Source organism: Rhinoderma darwinii, chromosome 3 (assembly GCF_050947455.1).
Source record: "Rhinoderma darwinii isolate aRhiDar2 chromosome 3, aRhiDar2.hap1, whole genome shotgun sequence".
NCBI classification, from domain to species: Eukaryota; Metazoa; Chordata; class Amphibia; order Anura; family Rhinodermatidae; genus Rhinoderma; species Rhinoderma darwinii.
Genome location: NC_134689.1, coordinates 131,473,671 through 131,493,392, shown reverse-complemented (window position 1 = coordinate 131,493,392; position 19,722 = coordinate 131,473,671). Strand labels below are relative to the sequence as shown.

The 19,722-nt window shown below is 44.5% G+C and overlaps 1 protein-coding gene across 1 annotated transcript in view; it reads left to right on the top strand.

Moving 5' to 3' along the window:
* Nucleotides 1-19,722, top strand: part of LTA4H (leukotriene A4 hydrolase) — a 46,102-nt gene that overhangs the window by 18,667 nt on the left and 7,713 nt on the right. Inside the window, exons 7-14 of the mRNA XM_075856762.1 lie at nucleotides 1,655-1,727; nucleotides 2,596-2,736; nucleotides 5,735-5,758; nucleotides 13,550-13,620; nucleotides 15,968-16,079; nucleotides 17,528-17,672; nucleotides 18,838-18,941; nucleotides 19,113-19,183. Of these exons, the coding sequence (XP_075712877.1) occupies nucleotides 1,655-1,727; nucleotides 2,596-2,736; nucleotides 5,735-5,758; nucleotides 13,550-13,620; nucleotides 15,968-16,079; nucleotides 17,528-17,672; nucleotides 18,838-18,941; nucleotides 19,113-19,183 (741 nt within the window). The remainder of the gene's footprint in view (nucleotides 1-1,654; nucleotides 1,728-2,595; nucleotides 2,737-5,734; nucleotides 5,759-13,549; nucleotides 13,621-15,967; nucleotides 16,080-17,527; nucleotides 17,673-18,837; nucleotides 18,942-19,112; nucleotides 19,184-19,722) is intronic.

Genomic DNA, 19,722 nt, shown 5'->3' with positions numbered 1-19,722 from the left:
CCACAGGGAGGGAGCTACCTTTGATCCCCAATCGTCATGCTGACGTGTTTTTTTTCTGTTTTAGAGACAGGCCTGGGTTTAACAGTTAATAGTAGCAGTCAGCAGCATAGGAAAAAAGCCAAAGTATAAGGTGCACGCCTTTTCAAGACTTGGTCCAAAGTCCCTTCGAAATAAAAAGTGGAAAACAAGGCAGTACTCCTGGCGAATGATCCTTAGTTTCCAATGCAATGCTCACACTGGAGTATATGTAAGAGAGATAGAGAGATAGATAGATATCTAATAAACCCACGGGTGATCTTTGTAATTACCTATGTAAAATGGTTTGTACACTTACAAATGCCATTTTTTTAAATAACTGGTTGAAAAATCTGTACACGTAACAAAATAAGTTAAGTCCTAAAGCATTAAAAATACACATATTAGGTATTCCCTACAATAAACGTAACAAATAATTTAGAGAAAATAAATAAAAATGGGGCAATTGATTTGCAATTACAATAAAAGAAAAATCACAAATTAAATGCCACTGTAAACAGAAAAAAATATACTGAAATTCAAAGAACCAGACCAGAAAAATATGCTGCGTCCTGAAGGTTAAGTTGACTAAATTCTTAAATTAAAAGAATTCATTTATTTTCAATAAAAAGTTAAAGCGTCAACCTTTCAGGCAACGTTTCAGAATAGGAGTTTAAAAAAAGGCATTTTCATATAACCAGTTAGGGAATATAGGGGGTTCCTTGTTCAGGATCCTTATCTCTTGTCAAGGGTGGAGAGCGGTTACAAAGAATGTCTCTCACTATGCAGGACCTGACCTCTATTACACAAACAATCCATTGATTTCAATGCTCATTCACACGGCAGTATTTAGGTCAGTATTTTGCATCTGTATTTGTAAGCTAAAACCAGGCGTTGGTCAATAACACGGAAAAGTTACAAATCTCCATTGTAGGGTTTGTGTGTACAGTAGGTTCCGTGCCTGGTTTTGGCTTCCAAATGCTGATTCAGACAGCAGTGTTTAGGTCCGTTTTTTTTGCATCCGTATTTGGAAATTAAAACCAGGAGTGGAACCTACTTTACACACAAACTATAACGAAAAGATTTGTACCTCTTCCGTGTTATGGACCCAGACCTGGTTTTCGCTTACAAATACGGACTTAAATACTGTTGTCAGAATGAAGCCTTAGGTTACATAGTTTAAAAATGATAAACTACATAAAGAAGTCGCCCCCCCCCCCCCCCCCCCCCCATATTGGACAACCTCAACTTGTTAGGTGTCCCTTGACCATAAGCAGATCACAAAGTATCCGCGTGATACGGTATAGTTCACAAGCTGCATAAAGCATGCATAAAACACCTGCCATGAAGGTAAACTATATTTTTGTATATGCCTTTCACACTATGCGGACAAAGACCGATGTGGAATTTTAGTGAATGTTGCAGAGATTATGATCTGTAGTATGCTTTATCCCTTTCTGGTTTTTCTACAGAAATTCCATGGATTGCACGAGTTGTACTGTAATGGGTGTTCTCTGTAGATAAATCAACTTGTTAATACAGTTTTTTTTTTTTTTTTTTGTTTTTTTTTTTCTTGTAGCATAAATGTAACCTAAGAAACCTTCTAATCCTGTATTCATGATATACTCATTATTTTTAGGAAGATTGGCCCTAGGACCACAGTGTGGACTGAGAAAGAGTTACTGGAAGCTTCTGCCTATGAATTTGCTGAGGTTGGTCTTACACAGCTTGTCAGAGATGTGTTTAAGGCCTCATTTACACGAGCGTGTGCGTTTTGCGCACGCAAAAAAAACGCAGCGTTTTGCGTGCGCAAAAGGCACTTGACAGCTCCGTGTGTCATCAGTGTATGATGCGCGGCTGTGTGATTTTCGCGCAGCCGCCATCATAGAGATGAGGCTAGTCGACGTCGGTCACTGTCCAGGGTGCTGAAAGAGTTAACTGACACGTGGTGCTTTTCTGTTTACATTCAGTTTGACAGCTCTTGCGCGAATGGTTTTCACGCACCCATTGACTTCAATGGGGGCGTGATGCGCGAAACACGCAGATTTTTAGAACATGTCGTGAGTTTTTTTTCAGCGCACTCATGCTGACCAAAACTCACGGACTGTCTGCATGCCCCCATAGACTTGTATAGGTCCGTGCGACCCGCGTGAAAAGCACACGAGTCGCACGGACGTATATCACGTTCGTGTAAATGAGGCCTAAAGCTCACAGTCCTATTACAATTACGCAAAAGTAACGATGAAGTCTAAGGCCATGTTCACATGGAGTTTTTGCTGCGAAAACCGCAACAAATCCCGCGGCAATAAGCTTCCGAAATTGTCTCCCATTGATTTCAATGGGAGGTGGAGGCTTTTTTTCCCCGCAAGTGGGAAAAAGAAGCAACATGCCCTATCTTGAGGCGGTTTCCATCTTTAAAAATCCTAAGCCTAAGGCTGGCCAAATACACACAAGGTGGTTGTTGGCTGAGCCATCATTCTATTAACATGCTGCTCCATAATTGTCAGTGAGATATATATATATATATATTATTTTTTATTTTTTTTTGTGTTAACTAATCTAATATGTTTTTCTACGTAGACAGAAAAAATGCTCAAATATGCTGAGTCTCTGGTAGGTCCTTATGTCTGGGAGAAATATGACCTTCTCATTTTGCCTCCATCATTCCCATATGGTGGAATGGAGAACCCTTGCCTTACCTTTGTAACTCCGACTGTGCTGGTGAGTGTTTGTATATCATGTTTATGTAGGTTATTACTTTATGCAATCTACTTTGTGATATAGTAGATAATAAAAATGACCCAGTGATCACTAACTGTATAATCATATTTACGTAGAGAACACTTCTGATTACTGTAAAAGGGCATTGAGTAATAGCGGGGTTCACCGGCTAGTGTCACCCACTCTTACTACCTCCTTTATATCAGGGTAACTAGGGTTATGCCTAGTTCCCCTATCTTTTTCTTATACTAACGTCCATCTAATTGCTTTGCTACTAAGTAAGTGTATACGACTGTATAGTAAATAAAGATAATAATTATTAATACAAACCGTATTCACGCTTGCATATAAAATACACCAAACACCGTAAATAATCACTGTATAGTATCGGTGTATCCAAATACACATAAGTGAATATGTATTGAATACACTAACACTACACGTGGTGCAGTATTATTAACAAGGTCTTAACAATACTAATCTATACCACAATCCACTTATCTAAACATACATGTAAGTTGCATTACAATACACACACGCTCACTGTTTCTGTCCCACTTCCTCCTAAATATAACTGTCCCTGCCGCTCGTTTAACTCGTTAAATGCCACGGTCAATAGCGACCGCAGCATTTAAATCGTTAGAGTGGGGCGACCCCCTCTAACAGCTCATCGCGCCCCCCGCAACGTAATCGCGGGGGGGGCGATGGCTGCCTGGGGGCCTGATGAAGGCCCCCAGGTCCGCCCTCTTGGTGCACCTATTAAGCCCTGCCTCTGATGCCTGTCAGAGTTACGATATACTGCAATACATTAGTATTGCAGTATATCGTGCAAGCGATCTAACGATCGCTGGTTGAAGTCCCCTAGGGGGACTAGTAAAAAAGCAACAAAAATTTTTTTGCCCCCCTAGAGCATAGTAAAAAAAAATAAACATAATTGGTATCGCCGCATCCGTCTGAACTATTACAATATATCATTATTTAACCCGCACGGGAAAAAAATAAAATTAAAAGTGATCAAAACGTCGCATGTACACCAAAATGGTATTATTAAAAACTACAGCTTATTCCGCTAAAAATAAGCCCTCATACCACTTAATCGACGGAAAAATAAAGTTATGGCTCTTGGAATTTGGCGACACAAAATAAATTTTCTTTTTTACACTTAGGTTTTTACTTGTAAAAGTAGTAAAATATAGAAAAAACTATATATATTTAGTATAGCCGTGATCGTATTGACCCGCAGAATAAAGGTAACATGTTGTTTTAATTGCACACTGAATTCTGTAAAAACAACGTGCAAAAAAACATGGAGAAATCGCTGTTTTTTTAATTTTTTTTATTTTCTACCCCACAAATAATTTTTTTCCTGTTTCCTAGTACATTATATGGCACAATAAATGGTGCTACCAAAAACTACAACTCGTTCCGCAAAAATCAAGCCCTCATAGGGAGGAAAAACAAAAATGAAAATCTGAAAGGGCTGCGGCGGGAAGGGGTTGAACCCTTAACGACCTGTCACTTGCATGTACGTGGCAGCCGTTAAGGGAAAGTATGGAACGGGCTGAGCGCTCTCCACTCGTGCGTGACGGCTGTGTTTTACATCTGACACCTCACTGCAACGGGCGGAATCAAAGATCAATTTGATTCCATCTAACACCTTGTATTCCGCGGTCAAACGTGACCGCTGCATTTAAATTGTTAGAATCGGGGTCGTCCCCTAAAACACGCCATTCTGCCAACCTGCGCGATGGAATCAGCCGGTGACTATGGTTGTCATGGCAGCCTGGGGGCCTAATGAAGGCCCCTAGGTCTGCCATCTTTGTACTCCTTTGAAGCCCTGCCTCTGACAGGGCTTCAAAGGAGACTGTCAGTATCCCGATATACTGCGATACTTTAGTATTGCAGTATATCATGCAAGCTCAATTTCCCTAGGGGGACTAGTAAAAAAAACTGTTAAATATAGTTGTTGTTTTTTTTTTTTTAATGTTCCAAAAATAAATGAAATGTGTATATATAAAACATGCGAATTTATGTTTTTTGGTCACCTTGGCTCTCCAAAAAAAAAAGTGGAATAAAAAGTGATCAAAAAGTCACATGTAGCCCAAAATGGTATCCGTGAAAACCTCCGCTGGTCCTGCAAAATTTAAGCCCTCACACCGCTAAATTGATGGAAAATAAAACAGTTATGGCTCTCAGAATATGGCGACACAAAACATATATATTTATTTTTTTTAGCAAATGGATTTATTTTTTTAAAAGTGGTAAAACATAGAAATTTTGGTATCGCCATAATCGTATCAACCTGTAGGAATAAGGTGAATATGTAGTTTTTACCGCTTGATGGGCGCCGTAAAAACAAAACCCCCTAAAATATGGTGTAAGCGCCGTTTTATGTCCATTTCACCCCACAAATCTTTTTCCAGCTTCCTAGTACGTTACGTGGTACAATAAATGGTACCATGAAAAACTACAACTTGTCCCGCAAAAAACAAACCCTCATACGTCTGTCGACGAAGAAATAAAAAAACTTATGGCTTTTGGAAGGCGGGGTGAAAAAAATAAAAATGAAAAACCTCAAATTGGCCTGTCTTTAAGGGGTTAAGTAATTCCCCACCACATGCTTGTATTTTAGGTCCTTCAAAATGCATAAAGAATAGGCTATTAGAGTGCATACTGCTATACAATGTTGGCAGCTACGGTAGATGGCAGGTAGTGATGCCAGAGCCCCACCGCTAATGGCTAACTGAGGCGGGTTTTGATTTTTACCATTTTTACCACGCTAACACCCCTAGGAAAAGGGCATGTGGCGGACAATTACTTAAGAATTCTAGTTGTTTCCATTTAGTGAAATGTTTTATTCTGCTCAGAGTTTTACTTTTAGTTTATACAATGGTAATTTTTAAAATGGGTTCAATAACTAATATTTTTGTGACTTTTGTGGTTTGCCAAAAATGTATTCAGTCTGATTTTGGTTTTGTATTATGTTTGTATATTCTAGGCTGGCGACCGATCTCTAGCAAGTGTGAGTATCCTTTTGCAAATAGTAAAAAAAAATAAAAAATAGAACAGTGGGAGAGATTTACATAGCAAAGCGTGCCAAAAAACTGGCGTACATACGGTGTGCCAAATTGATTCAGTTTTTTTTTAGATGGTGTAAAAGTCTGTAGAATAAGGTAAGTGGCTAAGAAATCGTAAAATGTATTAATCAGCAGATTTATCAATCGGTGCATAAAGAAAAGTATCTATCTTAACATGTCTAGCTAGATGCACCAAATTCCTCATACAGTGTGTGCCACTGTGACTAATATGTCGCAGTTTCAACATGTCTGGTCTGGTTTTATTCTGTCTAAGGGTATGTTCACACGCAGTGTTTCCAGGCGTAATTCGGGCAGTTTACGCCTCGAATTACGCCTGAAAAAATGGCTCCATTACGCCTACAAACATCTGCCCATTGCTTGCAATGGGATTTACGATGTTCTGTTTCCAAGGGCCTTTATTTTATGCGTCGCTGTCAAAATATGGCGCATAAAATGACCGCTCGTCAAAAGAAGTGCAGGAAACTTCTTGTGATGTTTTTGGAGGCGTTTTTCATTGACTCCATTGAAAAACCGCTCCAATAACGTCCATGAAAAACGCGAGTTGTTAAAAAAACGTCTGAAAATCAGGAGCTGTTTTCGCCTGAAAACAGCTCCGTATTTTCAGATGTATTTTGTGTTTGTGTGTGAACATACCCTAACTTTTAAAAGGAGTTCCTTTAAATCACCATTTAATTAAGTGTCAATTGCTCAGGTGCTGTATGCTAATGAGATGCCAAGTGTCTGCCAGGCAGGGAAGTATCCTGGTTTCTTGGCTGTAAAAGTTCCCCCAAACCCTCCCCTCTGCTGTTTTGTGGCAGCTCTAGTGGTCTCCTGCATCATAACATGATATCTGCTACACTGGCGTAGCTATAGGGGTCGCAGCGGTCGCAATTGCGACCGGGCCCCGAAGCCAGGGGGGCCCACGGCCCCCCGCACCACATCAATAAAAAGTTACTATAGTAACTCGGGCCGCGGGCCCCTGTTACTATAGTAACATACTTTACTTACCTTCCTGGTTCCGGATCGCAGCGGAGGTCCTGACGTCAAGCGCTGTGCGCAGCGCATGACGTCACAGTGCTATGCCGCCGCGCACAGCATCGAGACTACAGAACTCCCGCCGCGGCCGAAGAGGAAAGTAAGGTTAGCCCTGACTGGCGGGGTCTGACTCCCGGGACCCGCCAATCAGCTGTTTTGAAGGGGCCGCAGCACTCGTACGAGAGCTGCTCCCCTTCATTCCTGTCACTTCATTCCGGTCACACTGTGAATCGGTGTCGGCGATTCACAGTGTGAGCGAGTAGTGAAATGAAGGGGAAGCAGCTCTCGTACGAGTGCTGCGGCCCCTTCAAAACAGCTGATTTGCGGGTCCCGGGTGACACATCAGCTATTGATGGCCTATCCTGTGGATAGGCCATCAATGTTTAGGGACTGCACAACCCCTAAGCCTACGATGTATCAGGCTTAGGGGGCCCATGAGACAGGATCACAGATTGTGTGATCCTGTCTGCTGGGCCCTGTATCTAAGCCAATCACATGGTAGGCTTAGATACATGGCCCATGCGTGATCCTGTCTGCTGGGCCCTGTATCTAAGCCTACCACACTGTAGGTTTAGATACAGGGCCCCAGCACACACTAATCTTATACTGTATAAGATTACTGTCTGCTGGACCCTGTATCTAAGCCTACCTTGTGGTAGGCTTAGTTACAGGGTCCCACAGACAGTATCACACATGGGCCCTGTATCTAAGCCTTAGGGTATGTGCACACACACTAATTACGTCCGTAATTGACGGACGTATTTCGGCCGCAAGTACCGGACCGAACACAGTGCAGGGAGCCGGGCTCCTAGCATTATAGTTATGTACGATGCTAGGAGTCCCTGGCTCGCTGCAGGACAACTGTCCAATACTGTAAACATGTTTTCAGTACGGGACAGTTGTCCGGCAGCGAGGCAGGGACTCCTAGCGTCGTACATAAGTATGATGCTAGGAGCCCGGCTCCCTGCACTGTGTTTGGTCCAGTACTTGCGGCCGAAATACGTCCGTCAATTACGGACGTAATTAGTGTGTGTGCACATACCCTAACACATGTGTTACTAATCATTTTTTGTGTGTTTTCTTACAGGTTCGGTCGTTGGACTACGGCGGATTCCAGGACTACTTCGATGACAGCTTTTTTTTTTATTAATAAAATGGTTAATGAGGACTGTGGGTTTTTTTATTTCAATAAAATATTTTTTCTATGTCTTTGTGGTTTTTTTTTAAACTATATTACTACCGCCTTAGTAATGGCCGCCGGCTGATTGACAGCATCCATTGCTAAGGCGGGGCTTAGTGTTAGCAGGTACAGAGGCTAACACTAACCCCCATTATTACCCCGTTACCCACCACCACCAGGGGTGCTGGGAAGAGCCGGGTACCATCCAGTACTTGACCATCTGTAGTGATGGTTGGCCACTGGGGTGGCCGCAGGCTGGTATTATCAGGAGTGGAAAGGTCGAAAACAGTGGCCCTTCCCATCCTGGTAATGCTAGGCTGTTGCTGCTTTATTGTATCTGGCTGGTTATGAAAATGGGGGGGACCCCACGTCATTTAAAAAAAAATAATTGGAAAGAATGATGTCGGGTCCCCCCCAATTTTCATAACCAGCCAGATACAACGCAGCAGGCAGCATTACAAGGGTGGGAGGGCCACTGTTTTTGGCCTTCCCCAGCCTAATACTACCAGCCTGCGGCCACCCCGGTGCCTGCCCGTCACTACAGATGGTCGGGTACTGGTTTGTACCCGGCTCTTCCCAGTACCCCTGGTGGCGGTGGGTACCGGGGTAATAATGGGGGTTAGTGTAGCCTCTGCACCGGCTGACATTAAGCCTCGCCTTAGTAATGGAGGTTGTCAATCAGCCAGCGGCCATTACTAAGGCGGTAGTAATAAAGTTTAAAAAGATACAAGCACATAGAAAAAATATTTTATTGAAATAAAAAAACACAACCCTCATTAACCATTTTATTGAGAATAAAAAAAACGCCGTCATTGAAGTCCTCAAATCCGAAGTCCAACAACCGAACCTGTAAAAAAAACACAAACACAAAAATAATCAGTAACACATAAAGAAGCAAAATTATTATTCTTACCTATCCTGGGTCCAGCGCTGGAGCCGCAATGTCAGCGAGCTGGGCCCTGTATCTAATCCTATCATGTGTGATACAGTCTGCTGAGCTGTGTATCTAATCCAATCATGTGTGGTACTGTCTGCTGAGCCACTGTATCTAATCCTATCATGTGTGGTACTGTCTGCTGAGCCACTGTATCTAATCCTATCATGTGTGATACTGTCTGCTGGGCCACTGTATCTAATCCTATCATGTGTGATACTGTCTGCTGAGCTGTGTATCTAATCCTATCATGTGTGATACTGCCTTCTGAGCCACTGTATCTAATGCTATCATGTGTGATACTGTCTGCTCAGCCACTGTATCTAATCCTATCCATAGTTTATAGGGTCGTAGTGCTATAGATATGCTATGCTGTCTCATATACACACTTTTTTTGGGGGCGGACACATATGTATTGGGGCTATTTCCCGGACATTTTAAGCCCTGAGGGTATGTTCACACGGCAGCGTCCGTTACGGCTGAAATTACTGTGCTGTTTTCAGGAGAAAACAGCACCGTAATTTCAGCCGTAATGGCATGTGGAGGCGTCTTTTGCTGCGTCCATTACGGAAGTAACTGAAGCTGGTTTTCCATGGAGTCCATGGAAAACGGCTCCATTTACGTCTGAAGAAGTGACAGGCACTTTTTTACACGCCGCCTTTTGACAGCGACGCGTAAAAAAAAAATGACCGTCGGCACAGAACATCGTAAGACCCATTCAAATGAATGGGCAGATGTTTGCCGACGCTTTTGAGCCGCATTTTCGGACGTAATTCAATGCTAAAACGCCCTAATTACATCCGTAAATAGTGTGTGTGAACCCAGCCTTAGTGATGCCCCCGGCTGCTAGTGCTGCATTGTTGGGTCACTTAGGAGACCCAGCGATGCAGCTGAAAGTGGACCGTCGGCCATGAGAAGTTTGCGGGGGGGGGCCCAGTAAGAATTTTTGCATCGGGGCCCATGAGCCTCTAGCTACGCCCCTGATCTGCTAGATATCCGATAATATAACATGATATCCGCTAGAGCTGTCACTCAGGAGCAGAGGGGAGGGGGGTTAGGGAGGGTCTATAGCCAAGGAGCCAGGACACTTCCTAGCATCTCATTCGCAAATGACACATGAGTGATTTAAAACTTCATATTCCTAGTAATGCTTGGAGTATGATCGCCAACATAGGTGTGTTTAAACTTGTATCCTCTTTCCCCATCTAGTGCTGTCAGCGGTTTTGAGGGGTAAGGGATCAAAAGTGGTGACAGACTCCATTTAGGACAGTTTTAATAAATCTCCCCCACCGAGTTTGCGGTTATACTGTTCAGTCACCCTGTCATTTTGTATTTAATGTCATGTATGTTTTTTCATTCAATTGCTTCCCCGCAGTACAAAATATTAACCCCTTCCCGACATTTGACATACATGTACGTCATAGTCCACACACACGCGCCATCAGGAATTTCTGGGCCCCATACTGCCAATGAGTCTGGGCCCCCGCCCCCCCCTCGTTATTAGGAGGGGGGGTGAAATGTAAAGGGGCGGGAGGTGAGGCACATTAAAAAGAAAACTCTTTGGAGGAGCAGGGCAGAGACTGGAGGAGGGTGTCTGAGGGCAAGGGGGAGAGACTAAGTGCCAGGGCTGGTAGAACTGAAAGTAGCAATGGTAGCCAGGGGGGAGACGCAATCTCACAGGGGCTCTGTGGAGTGACAGGGAAGAGACAGCAGCTCTGTGAGGGGGCAAAAAGGGAGTGTGTGTAGATAGAATGAGTCTGTCAGGGTGTAGGGGGGGGGGGGGGCGCGCATCATGAACAAAATTCATTGCACCGAAGCTGCTGAAGTCCTATACACAGCAGAGTCACTCACCAAAATGTAGTTCTGGCTGCTGCAGTCCCTAAGATCTCCCACGGGCACGCCTGGATGATTCTTTTGCATTCTCTTCACACACCGCACACACGTTATCGGTGTAAAAACCACACAACAAAATTGAATTCAGACACCAAACCAGAAAAAAATTCAGACCCTAGACCAGACCCCCTACCTGTGGCCAGAGTTTAGCATTTGGACTTTTATCTAAAGGGGGGATATGTGTGGGCCACTTTCTACAGGGGGGAGCTTTCTCTACAGGTGGGGTGTGTGTGTGTGTGTGTGTGTGTGTGTGTGTGTGTGTGTGTGTGTGTGTGTGTGTGTGTGTGTGTGTGTGTGTGTGTGTGTGTGTGTGTGTGTGTGTGTGTGTGTGTGTGTGTGTGTGTGTGTGTGTGTGTGTGTGTGTGTGGCACTCTCTACAGGGGAGGTGTGTGTGTGTGTGTGGCACTCTCTACAGGGGAGGTGTGTGTGTGTGGGGGGCACTCTCTACAGGGGAGGTGTGTGTGTGTGGGGGGCACTCTCTACAGGGGAGGTGTGTGTGTGTGGGGGGCACTCTCTACAGGGGAGGTGTGTGTGTGTGGGGGGCACTCTCTACAGGGGAGGTGTGTGTGTGTGGGGGGCACTCTCTACAGGGGAGGTGTGTGTGTGTGGGGGGCACTCTCTACAGGGGAGGTGTGTGTGTGTGGGGGGCACTCTCTACAGGGGAGGTGTGTGTGTGTGGGGGGCACTCTCTACAGGGGAGGTGTGTGTGTGTGGGGGGCACTCTCTACAGGGGAGGTGTGTGTGTGTGGGGGGCACTCTCTACAGGGGAGGTGTGTGTGTGTGGGGGGCACTCTCTACAGGGGAGGTGTGTGTGTGTGGGGGGCACTCTCTACAGGGGAGGTGTGTGTGTGTGGGGGGCACTCTCTACAGGGGAGGTGTGTGTGTGTGGGGGGCACTCTCTACAGGGGAGGTGTGTGTGTGTGGGGGGCACTCTCTACAGGGGAGGTGTGTGTGTGTGGGGGGCACTCTCTACAGGGGAGGTGTGTGTGTGTGGGGGGCACTCTCTACAGGGGAGGTGTGTGTGTGTGGGGGGCACTCTCTACAGGGGAGGTGTGTGTGTGTGGGGGGCACTCTCTACAGGGGAGGTGTGTGTGTGTGGGGGGCACTCTCTACAGGGGAGGTGTGTGTGTGTGGGGGGCACTCTCTACAGGGGAGGTGTGTGTGTGTGGGGGGCACTCTCTACAGGGGAGGTGTGTGTGTGTGGGGGGCACTCTCTACAGGGGAGGTGTGTGTGTGTGGGGGGCACTCTCTACAGGGGAGGTGTGTGTGTGTGGGGGGCACTCTCTACAGGGGAGGTGTGTGTGTGTGGGGGGCACTCTCTACAGGGGAGGTGTGTGTGTGTGGGGGGCACTCTCTACAGGGGAGGTGTGTGTGTGTGGGGGGCACTCTCTACAGGGGAGGTGTGTGTGTGTGGGGGGCACTCTCTACAGGGGAGGTGTGTGTGTGTGGGGGGCACTCTCTACAGGGGAGGTGTGTGTGTGTGTGGGGCACTCTCTACAGGGGAGGGGCGTGCGCGTGCCGCTATGTACAGGGGGGAGGGGGCGTGCGCGTGCCGCTATGTACAGGGGGGAGGGGGCGCGCGCGTGGCGCTATGTACAGGGGGGAGGGGGCGCGCGCGTGGCGCTATGTACAGGAGGTGTGTGCGTGGCGTTATGTACAGGGGGCCGTGTTCTGTGGTCCAGGCTCATTGAAAATAATGGCCGCGGCCATGTGCCCGGCCACCGGCAAACGTCGATCTTACCTGCAAACGCTGATGCTGCTGCAGAATCAACTGTAGCCTCTGGTGCCGATGTGGCCGTCACGATGCAGGACCTGTGAGTGACGTCACAGATCTGCACTGTCAGAAGCTGGGCGTTCTGAAGAGAAGAGGATGTTACTTCTCTTCAGAGCGCCCAGCTAGTGAAAGTATTAAAAACGCCCCGATGTACGCACATAATACACGCCCACTTGGACTTTTACTTTTAAACACACCCACTTGGACTTTTGCAAGCCTCATTTGCATAACTACAAAAATGGTCATAACTTGGCCAAAAATGCTCGTTTTTTAAAAATAAAAACGTTACTGTAATCTACATTGCAGCGCCTATCTGCTGCAATAGCAGATAGGGGTTGCAAAATCTGGTGACAGAGCCTCTTTAACAGAGGCAGAGTGAAGGCAGTCCTGGGGGCCCTTAATTAGGCCCCTGTACTGCCATGACAACTGTTGCTACCTCCCGATCTCGTTGCGGGGGGGGGGCGGGGCGATGAGCTGTCGGGGAGCCGGCCCCCTCTTTTCAACACCTCGGATGCTGCAGTCGCGATTGACCGAAGCATTTGAGGGGTTAAACAGCCAGGAACAGCGCGATTGCTGCTCCTGGCTTAGTCCTAGGTGTCCGCTGTACAATACAGCCGACACCCGCATCATATGGAGGGAGCTCGGTGTGTGAGCGCGCTCCGAACATCACCCCCCGCACTATGACGTAATTGCACATCCGGGTGCGTGAAGGGGTTAAAGTAGCATTTTGATTGGTTGCAATGAACAAGTCCTCCATTTTTTTTAATCTGCACTAGTTGTATAATCCTCCCCCAGAACATTTCCAACACCTTTTTCCAGTGTACTGCAGTTTGTGACCATTCTCGGTACGTGCAGGAATGTTTACAAATGTCTATTCTATTGGACGTCGGAAATGTAACTCTTTCCCATCTAATTTGTAGGTCATTGCACATGAAATTTCACACAGCTGGACAGGAAACTTGGTTACAAACAGAACCTGGGAAAACTTCTGGTATGTACGTTTGAGTCCTTTATCTCCTTACAGGATTGTCTCTGTCATCCCCAGGAAAATAGTGTGTAGCTGATAGACAGTATAACAAAATCCATGTCACCTTATGGGCTGTAGTTCTTTTTAGTTAATTTAAAAAAAGACACGTTCAACCTTTCCCAGATGGATTCTAGATCGATCATTGCTAAATTTATTTATGCCATTTGTCATTGGATAAGTATCTTGCTCTTTCTTGGCTGCTTTCATTGTATCAGTCATTACTATTTTTTGGGGTAGGGAATTCCATAGCTCAAATACTCTAACTGTAAAGAACCCTTTCCTACATTGATGTCTGAATCGTCTTTTCCTCCACAGGTAAACAATGTTGCTTGTACAGTTCTTGTAATTAATAATACAAATGTTAGTTCTTTGTATTGACCCCATGCTAAGGCCTCCCTTTTTTTTTTCTCTTTTTTTTTTTTTTACTACAAGCTGTACAAGCCCAATTTTTTTTTTTTAGCCTTTCGTTGTAAGGGCAGATACAGACGGACGTTGCGTTTTTGCGCGCGCAAAAACTATTTGACAGCTGCGTGTGTCATCCGTGTATGATGCGCGGCTGCGTGATTTTCGCGCAGCCGCCATCATAGAGATGAGGCTAGTCGACGGCCGTCACTGTCCAAGGTGCTGAAAGAGCTAACTCTTTCAGCACCCTCGACAGTGAATGCCGAACACAATATCGAAAAACCTGTTGAAAAAAAAGAAAAAGTTCGTACTTACCGAGAACTTCCCGGCCGTTGCCTTGGTGACGCGTCCTTGATGACGCGTCCTTGGTGACGCGTCTCTCGACATCGGGCCCCACCTCCCTGGATGACGCACCAGTCCATGTGACCGCTGCAGCCTGTGCTTGGCCTGTGATTGGCTGGAGCTGTCACTTGGACTGAATTGTCATCCCGGGAGGTCAGACTGGAGGAAGAAGCCGGGAGTTATCGGTAAGTCAGAACTTCGTTTTTTTTTTTTTACAGGTTTATGTATATTGGGATCGGAAGTCACTGTCCATGGTGCTGAAACAGTTTAACTCTTTCAGCACCATGGACAGTGACTATCTCCTGACGTCGCGTACCGATAATTTTTTTGCCGGGTTCGGCCAAAACGAGTTCGGCCGAACCCGGTGAAGTTCGGTTGTCCGGGTTCACTCATCTCAAAGACACTCCATTTGGATGTTTGGAAACAGAAAAGCACATGGTGCTTTTCTGTTTACATTCATCCTTTTGACAGCTGGTGCGCTGTTTCAGTCGGTTCGCACGGAAGTGCTTCCATGCGACCTGCGTGGTTTTCACGCACCCATTGACTTCAATGGGTGCGTGATGCGCGAAATACGCGGAGATATTGAGCATGTCGCGCTTTTTGCGCAGCAGACAAACGCTGCGCAAAAAGCACGGACTGTCTGTACTGCCCCATAGACTTGTATTGGTCCATGCGTGCCGCGTGAAAACCACGCGGCCCGCACGGACCGAATACACGCTCGTGTGAATCCCCCCTAAGGGAGACCTCCTATCCCATTTAATAATCAGGTTATTTACCTTTGAACCCTCTCCAGCTCTCCTATTTTCATTTTACAATGTGGAGCTGTTATAGACAGGTACCCTTTCTATAGGCAGTGAATTAAAATGGCATTCTGTCTTGCTTATATCTACAAATGAATATTTGGCGATTGATTTAGATGTATTGATAGGTTGAAAAATTCTACTTTAAAAAATAAATAAATCAAAGTTGTGAGTGTTTAAATTATGTGGCCAGATGTACGTTTTTGATTTTTGCATAAGCTTCGTTCTTGGTCCTGGTCATGCCATAGCAATGTACTTAGAAGATATAGAAACTATTTTAATCTTTGTTTTTGTTTTTTATTTGAAGGGGTTGTCCACTTAATGTCTAATGTTAAACTCAGAATTATTGTTTTTTTTTCTATCAAAAATGTGGCCAAAGGGGAGGATGCAATAAAAAAAAATAAAAAAAGCTGTTATGGTGCTCCCGGCCACTGTTTGTTGACATGGCTGCAGCGATGACCTGCCCGGATACCCACGGGAACGCTGCAGACAATCACTGGCTTCAGTGGGTATATGGCAGACCGTTGAGGCCACTGATTGGTTGCAGCAATCACTGGGGTGGGGTACACTGGCACGTCATCGCTGCAGCCATCTGTCGGGTAAGTAATGGCTCTTTTGGTAGTATCTCCCCCCCCCTTGGCCACATTTTTTATGAACTCGGAAACCCCTTTAACAATGTCCAATGTCTAATTGTTAACGTTAGACATAAAGTGGTTAAACCCTTTAATGTTTAAGAATGCATTTTAGCTGAAGCTGTTTTGTTTCAGGTTAAATGAAGGTCACACAGTATATCTGGAGAGGAGAATTGATGGACTTCTCTATGGCGAGCAGTTTCGTCAGTTCAAAGCTTTGGGGGGATGGAAAGAACTCCAAAATTCGGTATGATTTGAAATGTATCCTATCTGACTATCTTTGTTGTAAATTAAAATTTTAGTTCAGATGATGTAGTGTAACTTTTTATCTCTTTTAGTCTGGCAACTTTATACAAATCTGAAATTATTCAAAAGGCAAAATTCTATCTGTAAACCCATTAAAGGGAGTCTTGTCACCAGAAATTGGCCAATCGAAGCGGCAGCAAAGTAACATAGTGTAGCCTCACCTGAATATAACGCTGTTTTCCTTTTTCAGACGCGTGGCTCGGTTGCAGCGATAATAGCTTTATTCTTCATATGCAAATGAGCTGTTGAGGGCGTCCTCATTGCTCCAAACAGCTCTACCTTCTATCCCCAGTCCCTCCCTTCCCCCATCCATCCCTCCCTTCTTTGATTGACAGGGCCAGGCAGTGAGAAGCCATAATCCTGTCTGGCCCCGTATTCTCCTGAGCGATCCTCGGCTTCTGAATCGGCGCGGTACAGCACTGAAGTTTCACCGGTCAAATCGACTCTACTGTGCATGCGCCGATTACGTCACACTACACCCTTAGGCTTGTGTGCAGCTGCTGGACCATAGAAACCCATTTCATGAAGCTCCCGACTCTCCGTTCATGTGCTGATGTCCCCTTCAGAGGCAGTTTAGAACTCTAGTGAGTAATGTAACATAGGATAGGTGATTTGTATGTGGCTGGTGCTACAGCACTCGGCAGCCCCGCTTCATAGCTGTTCTTCTGTTATTTCTAGATGCTTCCACTTTACAATAATAGCACTTATAGTTGAGCAGATCCAGCACATCAGAAGTTTCACAGACTGACTTGTTGCAAAGGTGGCTTCCTAGGACAGTGCCACATTTAAAGTCACTAGGCTCTTCAGTACGACCCACGTTACTATTAATACTAGTCTATGGAGATTGCATGGCTGTGTGCTTGATTTTATGCCCCTGTTTGCAATGGGTGTGGATGAAACGCCTGAACTCAATCATTATGAGGCTTGTCTTTACTTTACTTTAATTTCCAATAGTGCTTTGCACTATTTCTTCAGGTACGACAATGACTTTGTTTTCTGGAGGTACGTTTGAGGTATCTTCAGGTTTTCACAGCACATGAAAATGAGGTGTTAGAAGACTGCACTCTTTGTTGTTATATAGGAATTAGAGATTTGTCTGGCATTAAAAAAAAAATTCCCCCCCCCCCCCCCCTCTAAAAAGAGCACCACAGTTGTGTCTGGTATTGCACTTCAGCCCAATTCAAGTGAAAAGGGAAGATTTGTAATACCAGACTCAGCCCATAGACCAGCATGGAGCGATTACTGGGAAAAAAGCAGTATGTTTTTTTTTGTTTTTTTTTCTTCTTCTAATCCTGGACAACCCCTTTACCTTATCAGAATCCTAATCTCCAGAGGAGTGTTTAACAAAGTTATTTGATAGTGTGTACCTTTTCTCTTGTTTCGATATAGGTTAACACCTTCGGTGCCACTAATCCACTCACAAACCTGGTCCCTAATCTACATGAGGTGGACGTGGATGCAGCATTCTCCTCTGTTCCTTATGAGAAAGGATTTGCCCTTTTGTTCTACTTGGAGCAGCTTCTTGGAGGACCAGGTCTGCAATTGCTAAACTTAAATATATATAAGCTGAAGATTAATAACTGCATTTGTGCGAGTGGAAAACATTTTCTATCTCCCATGAGTGACATAAGAGTTTTGATGGTTTCCATTTTGGGTGCCATAACATCCTGAGATTAGATCTACAGATCAGATCCTATATGGCAGCCATAGATGGTGCTTTCATGTCACAGAATAATAGACTTCCATGTGAAGGATCGTTCTCCTGTGACATTCTCTATAAATTAGTATTGCAACATCAATTTGCTTATTGAGTGGTGCCATATGTTGAATTTGGTGACACACTGCTGTACAATCCATAGCTTAAAACCTTGACAAATTAAAAAGTAAATCCTTTGCCTGAACGCTCCTATCCAGAAACTCAAATTTAAAAGAAAAAGGAAACAGTCTTAATTTCATAGATCTGTTCCTGGGTGTAAGCTAGGTAACAATTTTGTTGCCATTACAGCACCCATAGGAGTTTTCACCCAGATTAGCTGGTTCGTGTTATTTCCCCTGCTTCCTTGTTAGAAGACGCGACTCTGATATTTCCCATAATAGTTTATTATGGATTTTGTTGAAACAAATAAAGTGACTAGTGGTGAATATACCCGGTGTATTATATTGGGATTAGGACAGATTTTTATCCCCTGGAAATTACCATTAAAGGTTTCTGCTGGATGACAGCAAGCCGAGATCTTCAAAAATTTTAGGAATTTATGCAGAAAGTATTTAGGGAAAAGTGTATCACTTTTTTCATTTTGCTGACACCCAGATTACCCCTTTTAAGATCTCCACTTTCCAAGAAACCGATGCTAAAGTAAAATAATTAAAGTGGATTTATTAGGGTCATGTAACATACCAGGGCTGTTAATTCCTCCACCCTGGTTCCCGAATGTAAGTTTACTTAACACCACAAGAAATAACAACTTCATGTTACTGAGCTGTACATGAGTTTTAAAACCACACCCCCTTCTGACATCACTCAGCACTCTGCAGCTATTGGTTGAAGCTGCACCTTACAGGCTTCCTGCTTTGCCTGCCCCCTGTATGCACATAATACTCATGATACTGAGAGCTCTCGTCTTTGAATTTTTTTTAACAATTGACTATACTTTTGAGATTTTGTATTTTGGTTCATTTTAAATACGGTTTTCTCCTAGATGTGTTCCTGGGTTTTTTGAAAACTTATATCCAGTTGTTTGCTTATAAGAGTGTAACCACCGAGGAGTGGAAAACGTTCCTGTATTCATACTTCAAAGACAAGGTACAAATAGATAGATATTTTTCTGTTTATTGTTTTTTAGGGTTCGACATAACCATGGATCATGTTAATCCAGAATGAAAGTGTAATGTCTGCAGTGTTTACTTGGCGCTGTGTACTTTGTCTTTTAGATGTGCGTTGGCTAATGTTATGTATTCTTGTGTGTAAATGTAGGTGGAAATTCTTGATCAAGTTGACTGGGATGGGTGGATGCACACGCCTGGCATGCCACCAGTGCAACCAAAGTGAGTTTTTTGATTGACAAAATCACAAAAATACATTCTCTGCCCTAACATTTACAGCATGAAAATACTTCCCGTTGGGTACAACAGAGCTGCTCTGCTACTCCTGTACACGGCTTGGAGAATGTGCAGCAACTGTGCTAAAACACTAGAACGGGACGTACAAGATGTGTCTCTGTGGCTGACCCTCAGACAAAAAACATTATGTGCAACCCTACTGTAGATAATTGCTCAAGCTATTTTTTTTTAAATTGGCTAGCGAAAACGTGACCCGCCATCCATTACGTGCTTGGAAACACAATTGGCAGCTTTATTTATACTGTGTTAATCAAACTAATAACCATTCATAGAGAGAAAACGATGGGCTGCACTGCTGGATGGAATATTCAGGTGCTATAAGGGCTCCGGTGTGGATACCCCACAACTTGTATAGAAAAAACAACCCAAGCACTCCGGTGTAGAGCTGAATATAGGAATTCATATAGAATTTTCCAAATATTTTTATTTCCTTAGTTTCAAAGGTATAAATGATTAGTTTGTAA